General features: G+C 40.9%; 1 protein-coding gene across 4 annotated transcripts in view; it reads right to left on the bottom strand.

Annotated features, from left to right (window-relative positions):
• IL17REL (interleukin 17 receptor E like) overlaps positions 1-14499 on the bottom strand; it is a 245695-nt gene that overhangs the window by 67500 nt on the left and 163696 nt on the right. For 2 of the 4 annotated variants that reach the window (XM_073573470.1, XM_073573471.1), the window contains exons 2-3: positions 10595-10622; positions 8132-8281 (exon numbers count right to left, since the gene is read on the bottom strand). In XM_073573470.1, the coding sequence (XP_073429571.1) occupies positions 8132-8281; positions 10595-10622 (178 nt within the window). The remainder of the gene's footprint in view (positions 1-8131; positions 8282-10594; positions 10623-14499) is intronic. The other 2 variants (XM_073573472.1, XM_073573473.1) reach the window with 1 other exon arrangement.

The following is a 14499-nucleotide window of genomic DNA, read 5'->3' as shown; positions in this document are numbered from 1 at the left end:
CTCACAATCATCCAGGCGTTCATTGGCGAACTTCAGATGGACCTGCACATGTTCCTTCTTGAGCAAGGGGACCTTGCGGCACTGCAGGATTTTAAACCTTTACGGCGTAATGTGTTACCAATGGTTTTCATGGTGACTGTGATTCCAGGTGCCTTGAGATCATTAACAAGGATACCCCCCCATGAGGTGAGATCTTGCATGGTACCCCAGATCAATGTCGATTGACAGTCATTTTGTATTTCTTCCATTTTCTTACTATTTCACCAACAGTTGTCTCCTTCTCACCCAGCGTCTTATGTCATAGAATCATAGAATCATAGAGTTGGAAGGGACCTCCTGGGCCATCTGGTCCAACCACCTGCTCAAAGCAGGATTTGCTAAATCATCCCAGTCAGATGTCTGTCCAGCCTCTGTTTGAAGATTTCCATTGAAGGAGAACTCACCACTTCTCGCGGCAGCCTGTTCCACTCATTGATCACTCTAACTGTCAAAAAGTTTTCTAATATCTAATCTGTGTCTCCTCCCATTCAGTTTCATCCCATTGCTTCTAGTCTTTCCTTGTGCAAATGAGAATAAAGATGATCCTTCTACAATGTGACAGCCCTTTAGATATTTGTAGACAGCTATTAAGTCTCCTCTCAGTCTTCTCTTTTGCAAACTAAACATTCCCAAATCCTGCAACCTTTCCTCATAAGACAGGGCTTGCAGACCGGTCACCATTCTGGTCGCTCTTTTCTGAACTTGCTCCAGTTTGTTGATGTCTTTTTTAAAATGTGGTGCCCAAAACTGGACACAATATTCCAGATGAGGTCTGACCAAAGAGGAGTAGAGGGCAATAATGACTTCACGTGATCTAGACTGTATGATTCTGTTAATACATTCTAGAATTGCATTTGCCTTTTTTGCTGCTGCATCACACTGTTGACTCATATTCAGTCTGTGATCTATTAGTATACCCAAGTCTTTTTCACATGTGCTGTTGCTTAGCCCTATTCCTCCCATTCTGTTATGCATTTTTCATTTTTATTGCCCAGATGTAGTACTTTGCATTTTTCCTGTTAAAAAACATTCTGTTAGTTGCTGCCCACTGCTCCAGTTTATTTATATCTTTTTGAATCCTCTCTCTCTCTTCGCTAGTATTAGTTATCCCTCCTAGCTTTGTGTCATCAGCAAATTTAATCAGTTTACCCTCAATTCCTTCATCTAAATCGTTGATAAAGATGTTGAACAATACAGGGCCCAGGACAGAGCCCGGTGGTACCCCACTTGAGACATTCTTCCAACTGGATGTGCAGCCATTTACGACCACTCTTTGGGTCCGATCACTAAGCCAGTTATGAATCCACCTAACAGTTGCCTTGTCCATTCCATACTTAGTCATTTTTTCAATAAGGATTGTATGAGATACTTTGTCAAATGCTTTGTTGAAGTCAAGATATACTATATCTACAGCATTTCCTTGATCCACCCAATCAGTGATTCCGTCATAGAAGGAAATTAAGTTAGTCTGACATGACTTATTAGATACAAACCCATGCTGACTCTGTTTAATCACTTCATTCTTATCCAGGCACTGACATACATGTTGTTTAATAATTTGTTCAAAGATCTTTCCTGGTATAGAAGTAAGACTCACCGGCCTATAGTTGCCTGGGTCCACCTTCTTCCCCTTTTTTGAAGATAGGAAAAACATTTGCTCTTCTCTAGTCTTCTGGGACTTCTCCTGTTCTCCAAGAATTTTCAAAGATTATGGAGAGAGGTTCAAAAATTTCTTCTGCTATCTCCTTCAGTACTCTGGGGTGTAATTCATCTGGACCTGGAGACTTGAATTCATTTAGCTTAGCTAAGTGTTTCCTCACTATCTTTCTGTTTATAGATATCCTGGATTCTTCTATTCCCTTAATATGACAGTGGAGAACAGTTGATGTTACATTTCCTTTCTGAGAGAAAACAGATGCAAAATAGGAATTTAAAAGTTCGGCCTTCTCAACATCCTGTCTTACCATTTCATCATTTCCATCCTGTAAAAATCCTATAGCATCTTTGACTTTTCTTTTGCTTTTGAAATATCCCCAAAATCCTTTATTATTGCTTTTGACATCTCTTGCAAGCCTCAATTCATTGTCAGCTTTAGATAATCTGATTTGTGCCCTGCAGGTTCTGCAGACATCATTACATTCTTCTTTAGATATGCCTCCCTCTTTCCATTTTATAAACATTTCTTTCTTCCTTTTTAGCATGTGCTTAAGTTCTGTGTTCATCCATCCTGGTTTCCTTAAATGCTTCCTATTCTTCCCTCTTTTCGGAATTGTTAACAATTGTGCTTTGAGAATTTCAAGATTTCCCATCCTTCCTGGACATTTTTGTCTTTAAGGATATCCAGCCATTGGATCCCTCCAATTCTCTTTCTGAATCCCTTAAAATCTGCCTTTCTGAAATCTAACCTTGACGTCTGAGTCTTCACAGGTCTTCCTCCTCTAGTTATCCAAAAATCTAAAATAGCATGGTCGCTACCTCCTAGGGTCCCAGCCACTATTACCTCCTCAACCATTTCCTCCCTGTTTATAAGGATTAGATCCAAGGTAGCAGTTCCCCTTGCTTTCTACCCTACCTTTTGGAAGATAAAGTTGTCAGCAAGAGAGGATAAGAATTTCCTTGACCTGTTAGTTTTGCCTGAGAGAGATTCCCAACAAATGTCTGGATAGTTGAAATCTCCCATGACAACTATGTCATATTTTTTGGAGAACTTGGCCATTTGATGCATAAAGAGTTCATCCATATCTTCAGCTTGCACAGGCGGCCTGTAGTAAATGCCTACAATGGTGTCTTTTCCATTGTTCTGTCCTTGTATTCTTACCCAAACAGTTTCCACAGAACTCCCAGTCTCTGAAGCTTCAATCTCTGTGCAGATATACGCGTTTCTAACATACAATGCGACACCCCCTCCTCGTTTATCAAATCTTTTTCTTGCAAATAAGTTGTATCCTTCTAGTCTTGTATTCCAATCATGTGTATCGTCCCACCAAGTTTCAGTGATTCCAATGACATCATATTTCTTTTCCTGTGTTAGTAGTTCCAATTCTCCTTGTTTGTTGCCCATGCTTTGTGCATTAGTATAGAAACATTTTAGTTTGTGATTGTTTTCTCTTTCTCCAATATTTTTATTATTTAGATTCTTTTGTCTTTGTTCTTCCTTTCCACTTCTAATAGCATAGTTCTCAATAGCATTTGTCAGGTGTATGGCTTTTTCTGGTCTTTTGCTTCCCTTCCCACATTGTTCTAGTTTAAAGCTCTCCTTACAAGTGTAGCAAGGCAACTTCCAAATACTTGTTTTCCAGTCTTCGCAAGGTGCACCCCATCTCTAGCAAGTAGTCCATCGTATAGGTAATTCACTCCGTGATCCAGAAATCCAAATCGTTGCTGACGGCACCATCGACGTAGCCAGTTGTTCACCTGCAGAATCTTATTCCACCTCCTTGTTCCATGGCCATCCACTGGGAGGATGGAAGAGGATGGAAGAGAAGACCACCTGCGCTCCCAGTTCTTTCACTTTCTTGCCTAAGTTTTCAAAGTCTCTGCAGATGGTTTCCAGGTTGTTTCTTGCGGTGTCATTTGTCCCCACATGTAGTAGCAGGAATGGGAAGTCATCTGTAGGTCTGAAGAGTCCTGATATCCTGTCAGACACATCTTTAATTTTTGCACCTGGAAGACAGCATATTTCTCTTGAAGTTATATCTGGTCTGCAGATAGTGGCCTCTGTTCCTCTCAACAGGGAATCCCCCATGACCACCACTCTCCGTTTCTTCTTCACAACATTTTTCTTTCTCCATCCAGAAGGACTCTGAAGGCGTACAAGGTTGCTGTTTGTGGGCAAAGTCTTGTCCTGATGATTTCTTCATCGTTTTCCTGCGTAAGAGCCTGTACTGGTTCCTGAGCAGTATGGGTGTTGAATGCCTCCCGGTCCTCCTGCTTCTCTGGGTCACATGTTTCCATTCCTCTGTTTCTTCAGGTGCACTTCAAATATCTTCTCTTTCTGTAACATGAAGAGATAATTCTGCTCTGTCTAAGAACTCTTCTCCTTCCTTAATGATCTTCAACGTAGCTAACCTCTCTTCGAGATTTTGCAACTTTTCCTCCAAAAGGGACACAAGCTTGCATTTGTGGCATGTGAAGTTTGGCTTTTCCACTGGTAAGTCTGTGAACATGTAGCAAGAAATGCAGCTCACCAAATGGCTCCTGGCCTCTTCCATATTGAGATTTCTTAAAAACGATGAAAGATGAGCCAAAATTCGTGCCCCGACAGGCGCGCGGTTTACAGATTTCCTCTTTTCAGCTGCAACGGCCAAAACACAGTGATCTTTGAGCTCGTGGAGACTCTTCACTTATCCCAGAAGGCACTGGGAATATGCACATGATCTCCTCAGGACTCTTCCCCTGGTTTTCCGATTTCCTCTTTTCAGCTGCAACGGCCAAAACACAGTGATCTTTGAGCTCGTGGAGACTCTTCACTTATCCCAGAAGGCACTGGGAATATGCAAATGATCTCCTCAGGACTCTTCCCCTGGTTTTCCAATTTCCGCTTTTCAGCTGCAACGGCCAAAACCCAGTGATCGTTGAGCTCGCGGAGACTCTTCACTTATCCCAGAAGGCACTGGGAATATGCAAATGATCTCCTCAGGACTCTTTCCCTGTAACCCATTCCAGCTTTTTGCAGGTCTATGATCTTGTCCCTGACATCCTTATAAAGCTCTTTGGTCTTGCCCATGTTGCAGAGGTTAGAGTCTGATTGATTAATTGAGTCTGTGGACAAAAATCTTTTATAAAGGTGACTATGTAAGACAGCTGTCTTTAATGCAGATAACGAGTTGATTAGCAGCGTCTAAAGGTACTGTCACACTTAGCGATGTACCAGCGATCCCGACCAGCGATATGACGCGGTCAGGATCTCTGGTACATCGCTAGTGAGCTGCCACAAAGGCAGATCTCACCAGCGACATCGCAGGGTCGGGGGTCGCTACTTACCTGTCAGACGAGGCGATCCTGACGTCCTCCCGCCCGCGTCCACGCGTCGCTCGTCGTCACAGCAGGAAGCTGACGACGAGAAACGGCTCAGGACGTTCTCGCCCGATCAGCGATAACCAGCGGGGGAGCGGTCAGAGGTAAGTGTCAGACATAGCGATATCGCTAGCGATATCACTATAACGTCACAAAAGCCAGTGACGTTATAGCGATATTGCTAGCGATATCGCTTAGTGTGACAGGCCCTTAACTGGTCTGTAAGAGCCAGAACTCTTAATGGTTGGTAGGGGATCAAATACTTATTTCTCACTGCGAAATTAAAATAAATTTATATAATTTATACAATGCTATTTTCTGGATTTTAATTTTGATATTCTATCTCTCAATGTTAAAATTAACCTACCCTTAAAATTATAGACTGTTCATGTCTTTGTCAGTGGGCAAACTTACAAAATCAGCAAGGGATCAAGTAATTATTTCCTTCACTGTATATATCATGTATAGGAAAGCAGAGCTAGTTAGCTGCTAAAGTGCATATGCTCTCTCTATAGAAAAGAGACCTAGAAGTGATGAAGGCACGCCACCGAAGCACGTGTAGAGGAAGTGGCACCATTGCTACAGTACAGGTTAGTCATGTTTTAGGTCTTGCAGCATAGCTTTATGCATTATGGTACTTTGGCAACACTTTTAGGTCTCTTTTATACTGTATAAAGAGCATATGCACTTTAGCATCTAACTAGCTCTGCTTTCCTATACTATGCTTTGGGACTAGGATATCCTTATGCGATGTCCAATGTTTACATGATATATACATACTTTTTCTGCTGGTAGTATCAATATAGTTTTTCCTGTCTGGCTGTGGCGCCACATTTCTTGGCTTACTACTGAGCAGAGTGGCCCACTTGCCTTTTTAATAGTTTTTATGTGCTATATTGTGATTTTGTGATTATGTGTCTATGAAGTTGTTTATCATTTAATAGTTCCTGGTGCACTGCTTTCTCACAATGCCACAGCTAGGCCACATTCACATGTTCAGTATTTGGTCAGTATTTTCCATCAGTATGTGTAAGCTAAAACCAGGAGTGGGTGATAAATCCAGAAGTGTTGACGTGTTTCTATTATACTTTTCCTCTGACTGTTCCACTAGTGATTTTGGCTTACATATAATGGTGTAAAATACTGACATGTGAACATGGCCTTATAATTATAAAAGGACTAGTGATATTGATCCCCGGCATATAAATATGTATTATGAATCAAAACTAAACATATCTCTCGCAAACATAAAATATAAGAATCTCACAACATTTAGATGGTAGCCCATTACAGGATATCTCCTCCTGGATAGCTCCCATGTGCAATATAAAATAAAAACACATTATATGTACCTCCCAGATGGTCGCTATGTCCATCATCAGTCATGTTGTTTAACAATTTCTTGATACCCCTGCCGCCAGTCACTTGATGCTTATCAGCTGCAGCCTTTCCTATTCCATTTAATGGAATAGTGAAGACTGCAGCCCATCAGAGGGCACTGATTGGCTACTGCAGTCACGTGACGTTTGTATGCTCCAGAGATACAATGCAGAGATCAGTGGAACGGGACAAAAATACCGTATATACTCGAATATAAGTCGAGATTTTCAGCCCAAAAAATTGGGCTGAAAGTCCCCCTCTCGTCTTATATTCGAGTCATATACACCGGGGGGTCGGAGGGGGGGTGGGGGTGTCAGGTCATACTTACCCGTCCTGACGCTGTGTCTTGAGCCCCCCTTCTCCCCGTGCTCTCTCTTCCTGCCTTCAGCGCATATTCATGAGTTTTAATGAGCGGTACCACATGACCGCTGAAGGCAGGAAGAGAGAGCACGGGGAGAAGCTGGGGGCTCAAGACACAGCGTCAGGACGGGTAAGTATAGCGATACTCACCTGTCCTGCGTCCATGGCTGCTTGCTGCTGTCTGTCATCGGTCAGTGACTTCAGACAGCAGAGGGCGCGGTGACGTGGTTAGTGCGCGCCGTGCCCCCTGCAGTCTGAACGTCACTGACTGATGACGTGGCAGATAGCGGTGAGCAGCCATGGACGCAGGACAGGTGAGTATCTGACACCCAGCGACGGAGAGGTGAGTATGTCATTTTTTTTATTTTTACATGCAGCAGCAGCAGCAGCATGGGGGCAGCATATGGGGGAACAATCTATGGAGCTTCTTGTGGGGGCAGCATATGGGGGAACAATCTATGGAGCTTCTTGTGGGGGCAGCATATGGGGGAACAATCTATGGAGCTTCTTGTGGGGGCAGCATATGGAGGAAAAATCTATGGAGCTTCTTGTGGGGGCAGCATATGGGGGAACAATCTATGGAGCTTCTTGTGGGGGCAGCATATGGGGGAAAAATCTATGGAGCTTCTTGTGGGGGCAGCATATGGGGGAAAAATCTATGGAGCTTCTTGTGGGGGCAGCATATGAGGGAACAATCTATGGAGCTTCTTGTGGGGGCAGCATATGGGGGAATAATCTATGGAGCTTCTTGTGGGGGCAGCATATGGGGGAACAATCTATGGAGCTTCTTGTGGGGGCAGCATATGGGGGAAAAATCTATGGAGCTTTTTGTGGGGGCAGCATATGGGGGAACAATCTATGGAGCTTCTTGTGGGGGCAGCATATGGGGGAAAAATCTATGGAGCTTCTTGTGGGGGCAGCATATGGGGGAACAATCTATGGAGCTTCTTGTGGGGGCAGCATATGAGGGAACAATCTATGGAGCTTCTTGTGGGGGCAGCATATGGGGGAACAATCTATAGAGCTTCTTGTGGGGGCAGCATATGGGGGAACAATCTATGGAGCTTCTTATGGGGGAAGCATATGGGGGAATAATCTATGGAGCATTTCCCACCCTAGACTTATACTCGAGTCAATAAGTTCTCACAGTTTTTTGTGGCAAAATTAGGGGGGTCGACTTATACTCGGATCGACTTATACTCGAGTATATATGGTATACAGTATTTTTACTTTATACTGCACATGGGAGTGATTCATAAGTTGTCTGGCAGGGCCCCTTCAAACAAATCAATATGATCAATTACTAACTATTGGCAAAATTACACGGAGTTCATACCATCAAGATTTACCGTTCCAATTATATTTAAATGAAGAGAACATCGACCAGACTGTGGACACTGCATAACTGTAGATATTTTCATATGTTCCAGAATACTAGTTTTTAATGATTGAGGGGCTGTCCGGCAAAATAGGTTCAACATATCATCTGTAAATAAAGTGAAATTAAAGTGATGATGTGATTTGTTTAAAATGTTAAAGAGTGTAAATTAAAAAATAAACTGTATTCCAAAAAATTTCTGGATGCCTGAAGACAGTGTTGGGGCTGATGTTGGACAAGAATAATGGGCTTGTAATCTGGGTTCCAATTCATCACATATATGTTCAAAGGAAGATCAAGGCACTGTGGAAGGCATTCTAGTACCTCTTCAATAAACTTGTTAAACTATGTCTTTTTGTACTTTGCTTTGTGCACAGGACACAAAAAATGTTAAAACAGGAAAGGACCGTTCCCAAACTTTTGCCACAAAGTTTAAAGCACTTAATTATCTCAAATGACTTTAGAGGTCATACCAGTAACATTACATATCTCATGAAAAAAGGAGCCTAGCCCAAATCGTAGAAGCTGGCACATGCCATTATATTTCTTCCACCAAATGACACAATAAGATACTAGGAACAGTCCATATGTGAAGTTAGTATGAAGTTATTGAGTGATGAAGTATAAGGCAGTAGTAACAGGTTCAATTGTATTTGTTATATTGATGAAGCTGTTGGCAAAATGCACATTAGGTGCATTTGAGGGTAGAACAGGTTACCATTTATGAACATTTTTACCTCTTTAAAATACTTATGTGTGGCTGGGTCGCTGGGGCTTATCATTTTCCCCTTATGTATATTCCATTCTTTAATTATTTCCAGAGCAATTGACATATTATGACATCTGTACCAGTGAATGTCCCCTCTATCCTTGTTTCGATCATTGACCAATGAAGGGCAACTATTCAGTAGGCAAATTTTTCTCCTAGTACCTGGGGCTCTGGCCACTCTGGAAACTTTGGGTTTGTCTTTTCTTCCTGCTGTCAGCAATAGTTGGGGCTACTCAATATTTTAGAATCAGCTCCCACTGCAAATTATAGCCTACATAGCTCTGATGTTATGACTATACTACTTCTCAACAATTTTGTACCTACGCGTTCCTCCTGCCCTCCTGGTTATGACCCTGCTAACTATGATTCTTGCCAACTTGTACCACCAAACAGCAACTGACTCCATGGCTACAGCCCAGAGGCCCCTGTGAAAGTTTTTATCTCTGTGTTAAAGGTTGAAGATTGGAGTTACCCCTGGAATCTGGTAAATGGAGTGGATAGCAACAAGCCTGTTTGTGGTAGCCATTTTTAGAGCTGCCAGGTACAGTGCCATGGACAGTTCCATTGTGACGTACACTTAGCTCCTAAATCAGAATTTTACTTATTTGTTGACCACTTGGTTTAATAAATTATTACTGCTGATTTCTTCCTTTATTGCACATAGACTTGTTCTAGTGTTTAGGAATTTTGTTGATGTGTATTATGAACTAAGGATTTACTATTTATTTGGTCCTTGCCTGTTCTCTCCACCATATCTGTGTCCCTCTGTTTCTTTTTTAATAGCTATTATTTTTCTTAATTATTAATAAAGGTTCTATATATTTTTATATTGATATTTGGATTGTACATTGTATCTGTATCATTGGTGCATTTTGCCTGTATTATTACAAGCTAATTATACTTCATAGGGTTTGTTCGGCAAATATATTAAAAAAGTGCCCAGTCATAGTATAAATGAAACGCATATTAGGAAATTCAGAAACCTCCAAATGAAGGAAGAATGTTACGGTAAATTACTCTAACACGGTTCAAGATAATTGTCTTCCGTAATCCAAAGAATGATTTACAACAAACTTGACTTACAACATAAGTTGCATTGATTTTATTGCCAGTAAAACATTACTACCTGTCACGTGATGATTCCTGTTCCTTCCTCTCTGCCGCCCTATCTAAGTTTCTCCAGTGCAATGGAAACAATGTGACGTGGAGAGAGTGACGAAAACACACATTCGGGAGTTCCCCGTATTCTTATCGTGTAGGTAATGAGATCAGACAAATGAGCAGACAGTATTCTAATGAAGCGAAGAAAAGCACATAAGGACTAGTTCAGAGAACTGCTCTGCTTTCTAAAAAGCGGAAGAACTAGAACATACATCATACCTGCACTTAGCAGCACAAAAGAGGTTATTGAACATGCTGCTGGATTTACCTGTTGTAATACAAGTCGCATACTTTCTCAATGAAAAAGAAAACAAATGCTGCAAAAATGTATAGTTATATTTTGAAAAAACACTGTAAAACACATAAAAATCCCACAAATGTGTGAAGTGCTCAATTACTGTCGGTACGCCTAGATGTTTTGCTATGAATAGATAATATCAGTTACAAATAAATGTTAAAATGTCATTTTTTTATGACATTAATTTACTTACGGATTGGTTTGTTCTTGCAATGAACTCCCTAAAAAAGAACAAACATGTTAATAACAAAAATGTCATTCTCCTACAAATGTGCAGTCAAAACTAAAAAATCATTGGCGTTTTAAAATAAAAGAAAGTACACGAAACAAATAAAATGCTGTTATTAATCATGAAAGAATGCTAGCTTTCCATCCGGTAAACTAGCTCTTTCTACAAAGAAAAGAAGAAATACATTTTTGTATCAACAGTTTGAACCCTTTCCTGAGCAAGTAATATTCCATTTTTTGAGCTTTTTTTTCCTCCACTTCTTTTTTCTCCATCAATATATCCGTGTGAGGACTTGTTTTTTGTGAGGCATGATGCTCTTTTGAGTTGTACCATCAACTTTATTATGTTGTGTAGTGGAAAGCAGAAAATAGATTTCTAGTGTGGCAAAATAATGAAAAAAGTGCAATACTGCAAGAATTTTATTTCATTTTTTTTTATTTACGGTGTTCATTATATGGTAAGAATGAACTGGCAGTTCAATTACTATAATACCAAATATGCATAGTTCTTTTTCATTTAAGTGGTGAAATTGTTTTTCTAAATTTGGAAAAACAAAATTTTCACTTGTGCCTCGATTTTTCGAGAGCCGTCATGTTTTAATTATTGATCTATGTGGCTATATGAGAGCTGCTTTTTTGCAACCCAATACTATAATTTTATACCGCAGTATTACTGTACATAACAAAAATCACTGTCACCTATAAACTCCAGCCACGGTCTGGCTTTCAGAGGAGTACCATCAAAACAGCCACAGGTGTCTTCAGTAGACTCCTGACTGTTAGGTTAACCCAAAGGCACCCCACGATTGCATTGCAGGCGTGCCTAAGGATAGTTAGCACAGCACGCCCCTCGGGACGTGTGTTACAAATGTCACAAATTAACAGCAACATTTAACAGGTTAACAGTCACGGGCAGAGCTTCGCTCCAGACACGGCTGTTGATAATCAAATACAATAATCAAAAAGCACGTTCTGTTACCAAAGGCCGAGAGCATGATTCAATTACAACTCTCCCAATATATCAATAAAGTATTTTATCAAGTGAAATACTCCAAAAATAACATTTTAAACAGCAAGGGAAGAAGTACTAGACACACCCCTAGATAAATAGTAAAAAAATAACCTTTATTAAATGATTAGACAAATAGTCAACATCACATATGACATAAAAAGCAAAAGAAAAAAGGAGGAAACATTAACAGGTACACAGAGGGAAGGTTACAAGTCCATTGTATAGCTTGGGGCATGAGAAGGTCATCCTCCAGTCCTGGCTAATTATGGGTGAGCATTTTTTAGTGGCATTAGCATGTATAAAGGCTCATACTCACTTGCGAGAGACTCGCACGATTCTCGTGCTAGTCTCTTGCGTGAAAAGCTGGCACTGCCGCCAGTACTCGGACTGGAGCGTGCGACTACATGAATTTCTATGCAGCCGCACGCTGCGGTCCAAGTGCCGGCGGCAGTGCCGGGTATTCTTGCGAGAGACTCACACGAGAATCATGAGTATGAGCCCTTAGACTGACACCTTGATGCCTCTTTTATTATTAATCCTTTCAGTGATACCATGTAAATGATAGTTTTTGCACCTTAGTCTGATGGTTTAGATATTTACACTTCTCTTGCTTGCCCAAGCCTAACAATGGACTTGTAACCTTCCCTTATTGTTTCCTCATTTTTTTCTTTTTTCTTTTGTTTTTTTATGTCATATGTGATGTTGACTATGTCTAATTATTTAACCCCTTCATGACCCAGCCTATTTTGACCTTAATGACCTGGCCATTTTTTGCAATTCTAACCAGTGTCCCTTTATGAGGTAATAACTCTGGAACGCTTCAACGCATCCTAGCGATTCTGAGATTGTTTTTTCGTGACATATTGGGCTTCATGTTAGTGGTAAATTTAGGTCGGTAATTTTTGCGTTTATTAAAATCAGAAATTTGGCGAAAATTTTGAAAATTTTGCAATTTTCAAATTTTGAATTTTTATTCTGTTAAACTAGAGAGTTATGTGACACAAAATAGTTACTAAATAACATTTCCCACATGTCTACTTTACATCAGCACAATTTTGGAAGAAAAATATTTTTTTGTTAGGAAGTTATAAGGGTTAAAAGTTGACCAGTGATTTCTCATTTTTACAACAAAATTTACAAAACCATTTTTTTTAGGGACCACCTCACATTTGAAGTCACTTTGAGGGGTCTATATGGCAGAAAATACCCAAAAGTGACACCATTCTAAAAACTGAACCCCTCAAGCTACTCAAAACCACATTCAAGAAGATTATTAACCCTTCAGGTGTTTCACAGCAGCTAAAGCAATGTGGAAGGAAAAAATGGACATTTTAATTTTTCCAACACAAATTTCCTTTCAGCATCAATTTTTTCATTTTCACATGGGCAACAGGATAAAATGGATCCTAAAATTTGTTGGGCAATTTCCCCTGAGTACACCGATACTTCATATGTGGTCATAAACCACTGTTTGGGCGCATGGCAGGGCTCAGAAGGGAAGGAGCGCCATTTGACTTTTTGAATGGAAAGTATGCTGGAATATTTAGCTCTTGCCATGTCGCGTTTTGGAGAGTCGCTGTGTGCCTAAACACTGGAGCTCCCCCACAAGTGACCCCATTTTGGAAACTAGACCCCCCAAGGAACTTATCTAGATGCATAGTGATCACTTTGAACCCCCAGGTGCTTCTCAAATTGATCCGTAAAAAAAAAAAGTACTTTTCTTTCACAAAAATTATCTTTTAGCCTCAGTTTTTTCATTTTCACATGGGCAACAGGATAAAATGGATCCTAAAATTTGTTGGACAATTTCTCCTGAGCACACCAATATCTCATATGTGGTCATAAACCACTGTTTGGGTGCACGGCAGGGCCCGGAAGGGAAGGAGCGCCATTTGACTTTTTGAAAGGAAAATTAGCTCCAATCGTTATCGGACACCATGTCGCGTTTGGAGAGCCCCTGTGTGCCTAAACATTGGAGCTCCCCCACAAGTGACACCATTTTGGAAACTAGACCCCTTAAGGAACTTATCTAGATGTGTAGTGAGCACTTTGAACCCCCAAGTGCCTCACAAAAGTTTATAACATAGAGCAGTGAAAATAAAAACATTTTTTTTCCTCAAAAATTATTTTTTAGCACGCTATTTTTTATTTTCACAAGGGTAACAGGAGAAATTGGACCACAAAAGTTGTTGTCCAGATTGTCCTGAGTACGCTGGTACCCCATATGTGGGGGGGGCACAGTTTGGGTGCACGGCAGGGCGCAGAAGGGAATGAGCGCCATTTGACTTTTTGAAATGAAAATTAGCTCCAATCGTTAGCGGACACCATGTCGTGTTTGGAGATCCCCTGTGTGCCTAAACTTTGGAGCTCCCCCACAAATGACCCCATTTTGGAAACTAGACCCCCTAAGGAACTTATCTAGATGCATAGTGAGCACTTTGAACCCCCAGGTGATTCACAGAAGTTTATAATGCAGAGCAGTGAAAATAAAAAATCTTTTTTTTTCCTAAAAAGAAATTTTTTAGTCGCCAATTTTTTATTTTCACAAGGGTACCAGGAGAAATTGGACCCCAAAAGTTGTTGTCCAGTTTGTCCTGAGTACGCTGGTATCCCACATGTGGGGGGGGACCACTGTTTGGGCACACGTTGGGTCTCAGCAGGGAAGTAGTGACATTTTGAAATGCTGACGTTGATGGAATGGTCTGCGGGCATCATGTTACATTTGCTGAGCCCCTGTGTGCCTAAACAGTAGAAACTCCCCACAAGTGACCCCGTTTTGGAAACTAGACCCCCCAAGGAACTTATCTAGATGTGTGGTGAGCACCTTGAACCCCCAAGTGCTTCACAGAAGTTTATAA

Source organism: Dendrobates tinctorius, unplaced genomic scaffold (assembly GCF_039654945.1).
Source record: "Dendrobates tinctorius isolate UK_male_01 unplaced genomic scaffold, ASM3965494v1 ptg000035l, whole genome shotgun sequence".
Lineage (NCBI taxonomy): Eukaryota > Metazoa > Chordata > Amphibia > Anura > Dendrobatidae > Dendrobates > Dendrobates tinctorius.
Note: the sequence above shows the minus strand (reverse complement) of the source record. Positions and strands in the feature narration are given on the sequence as shown.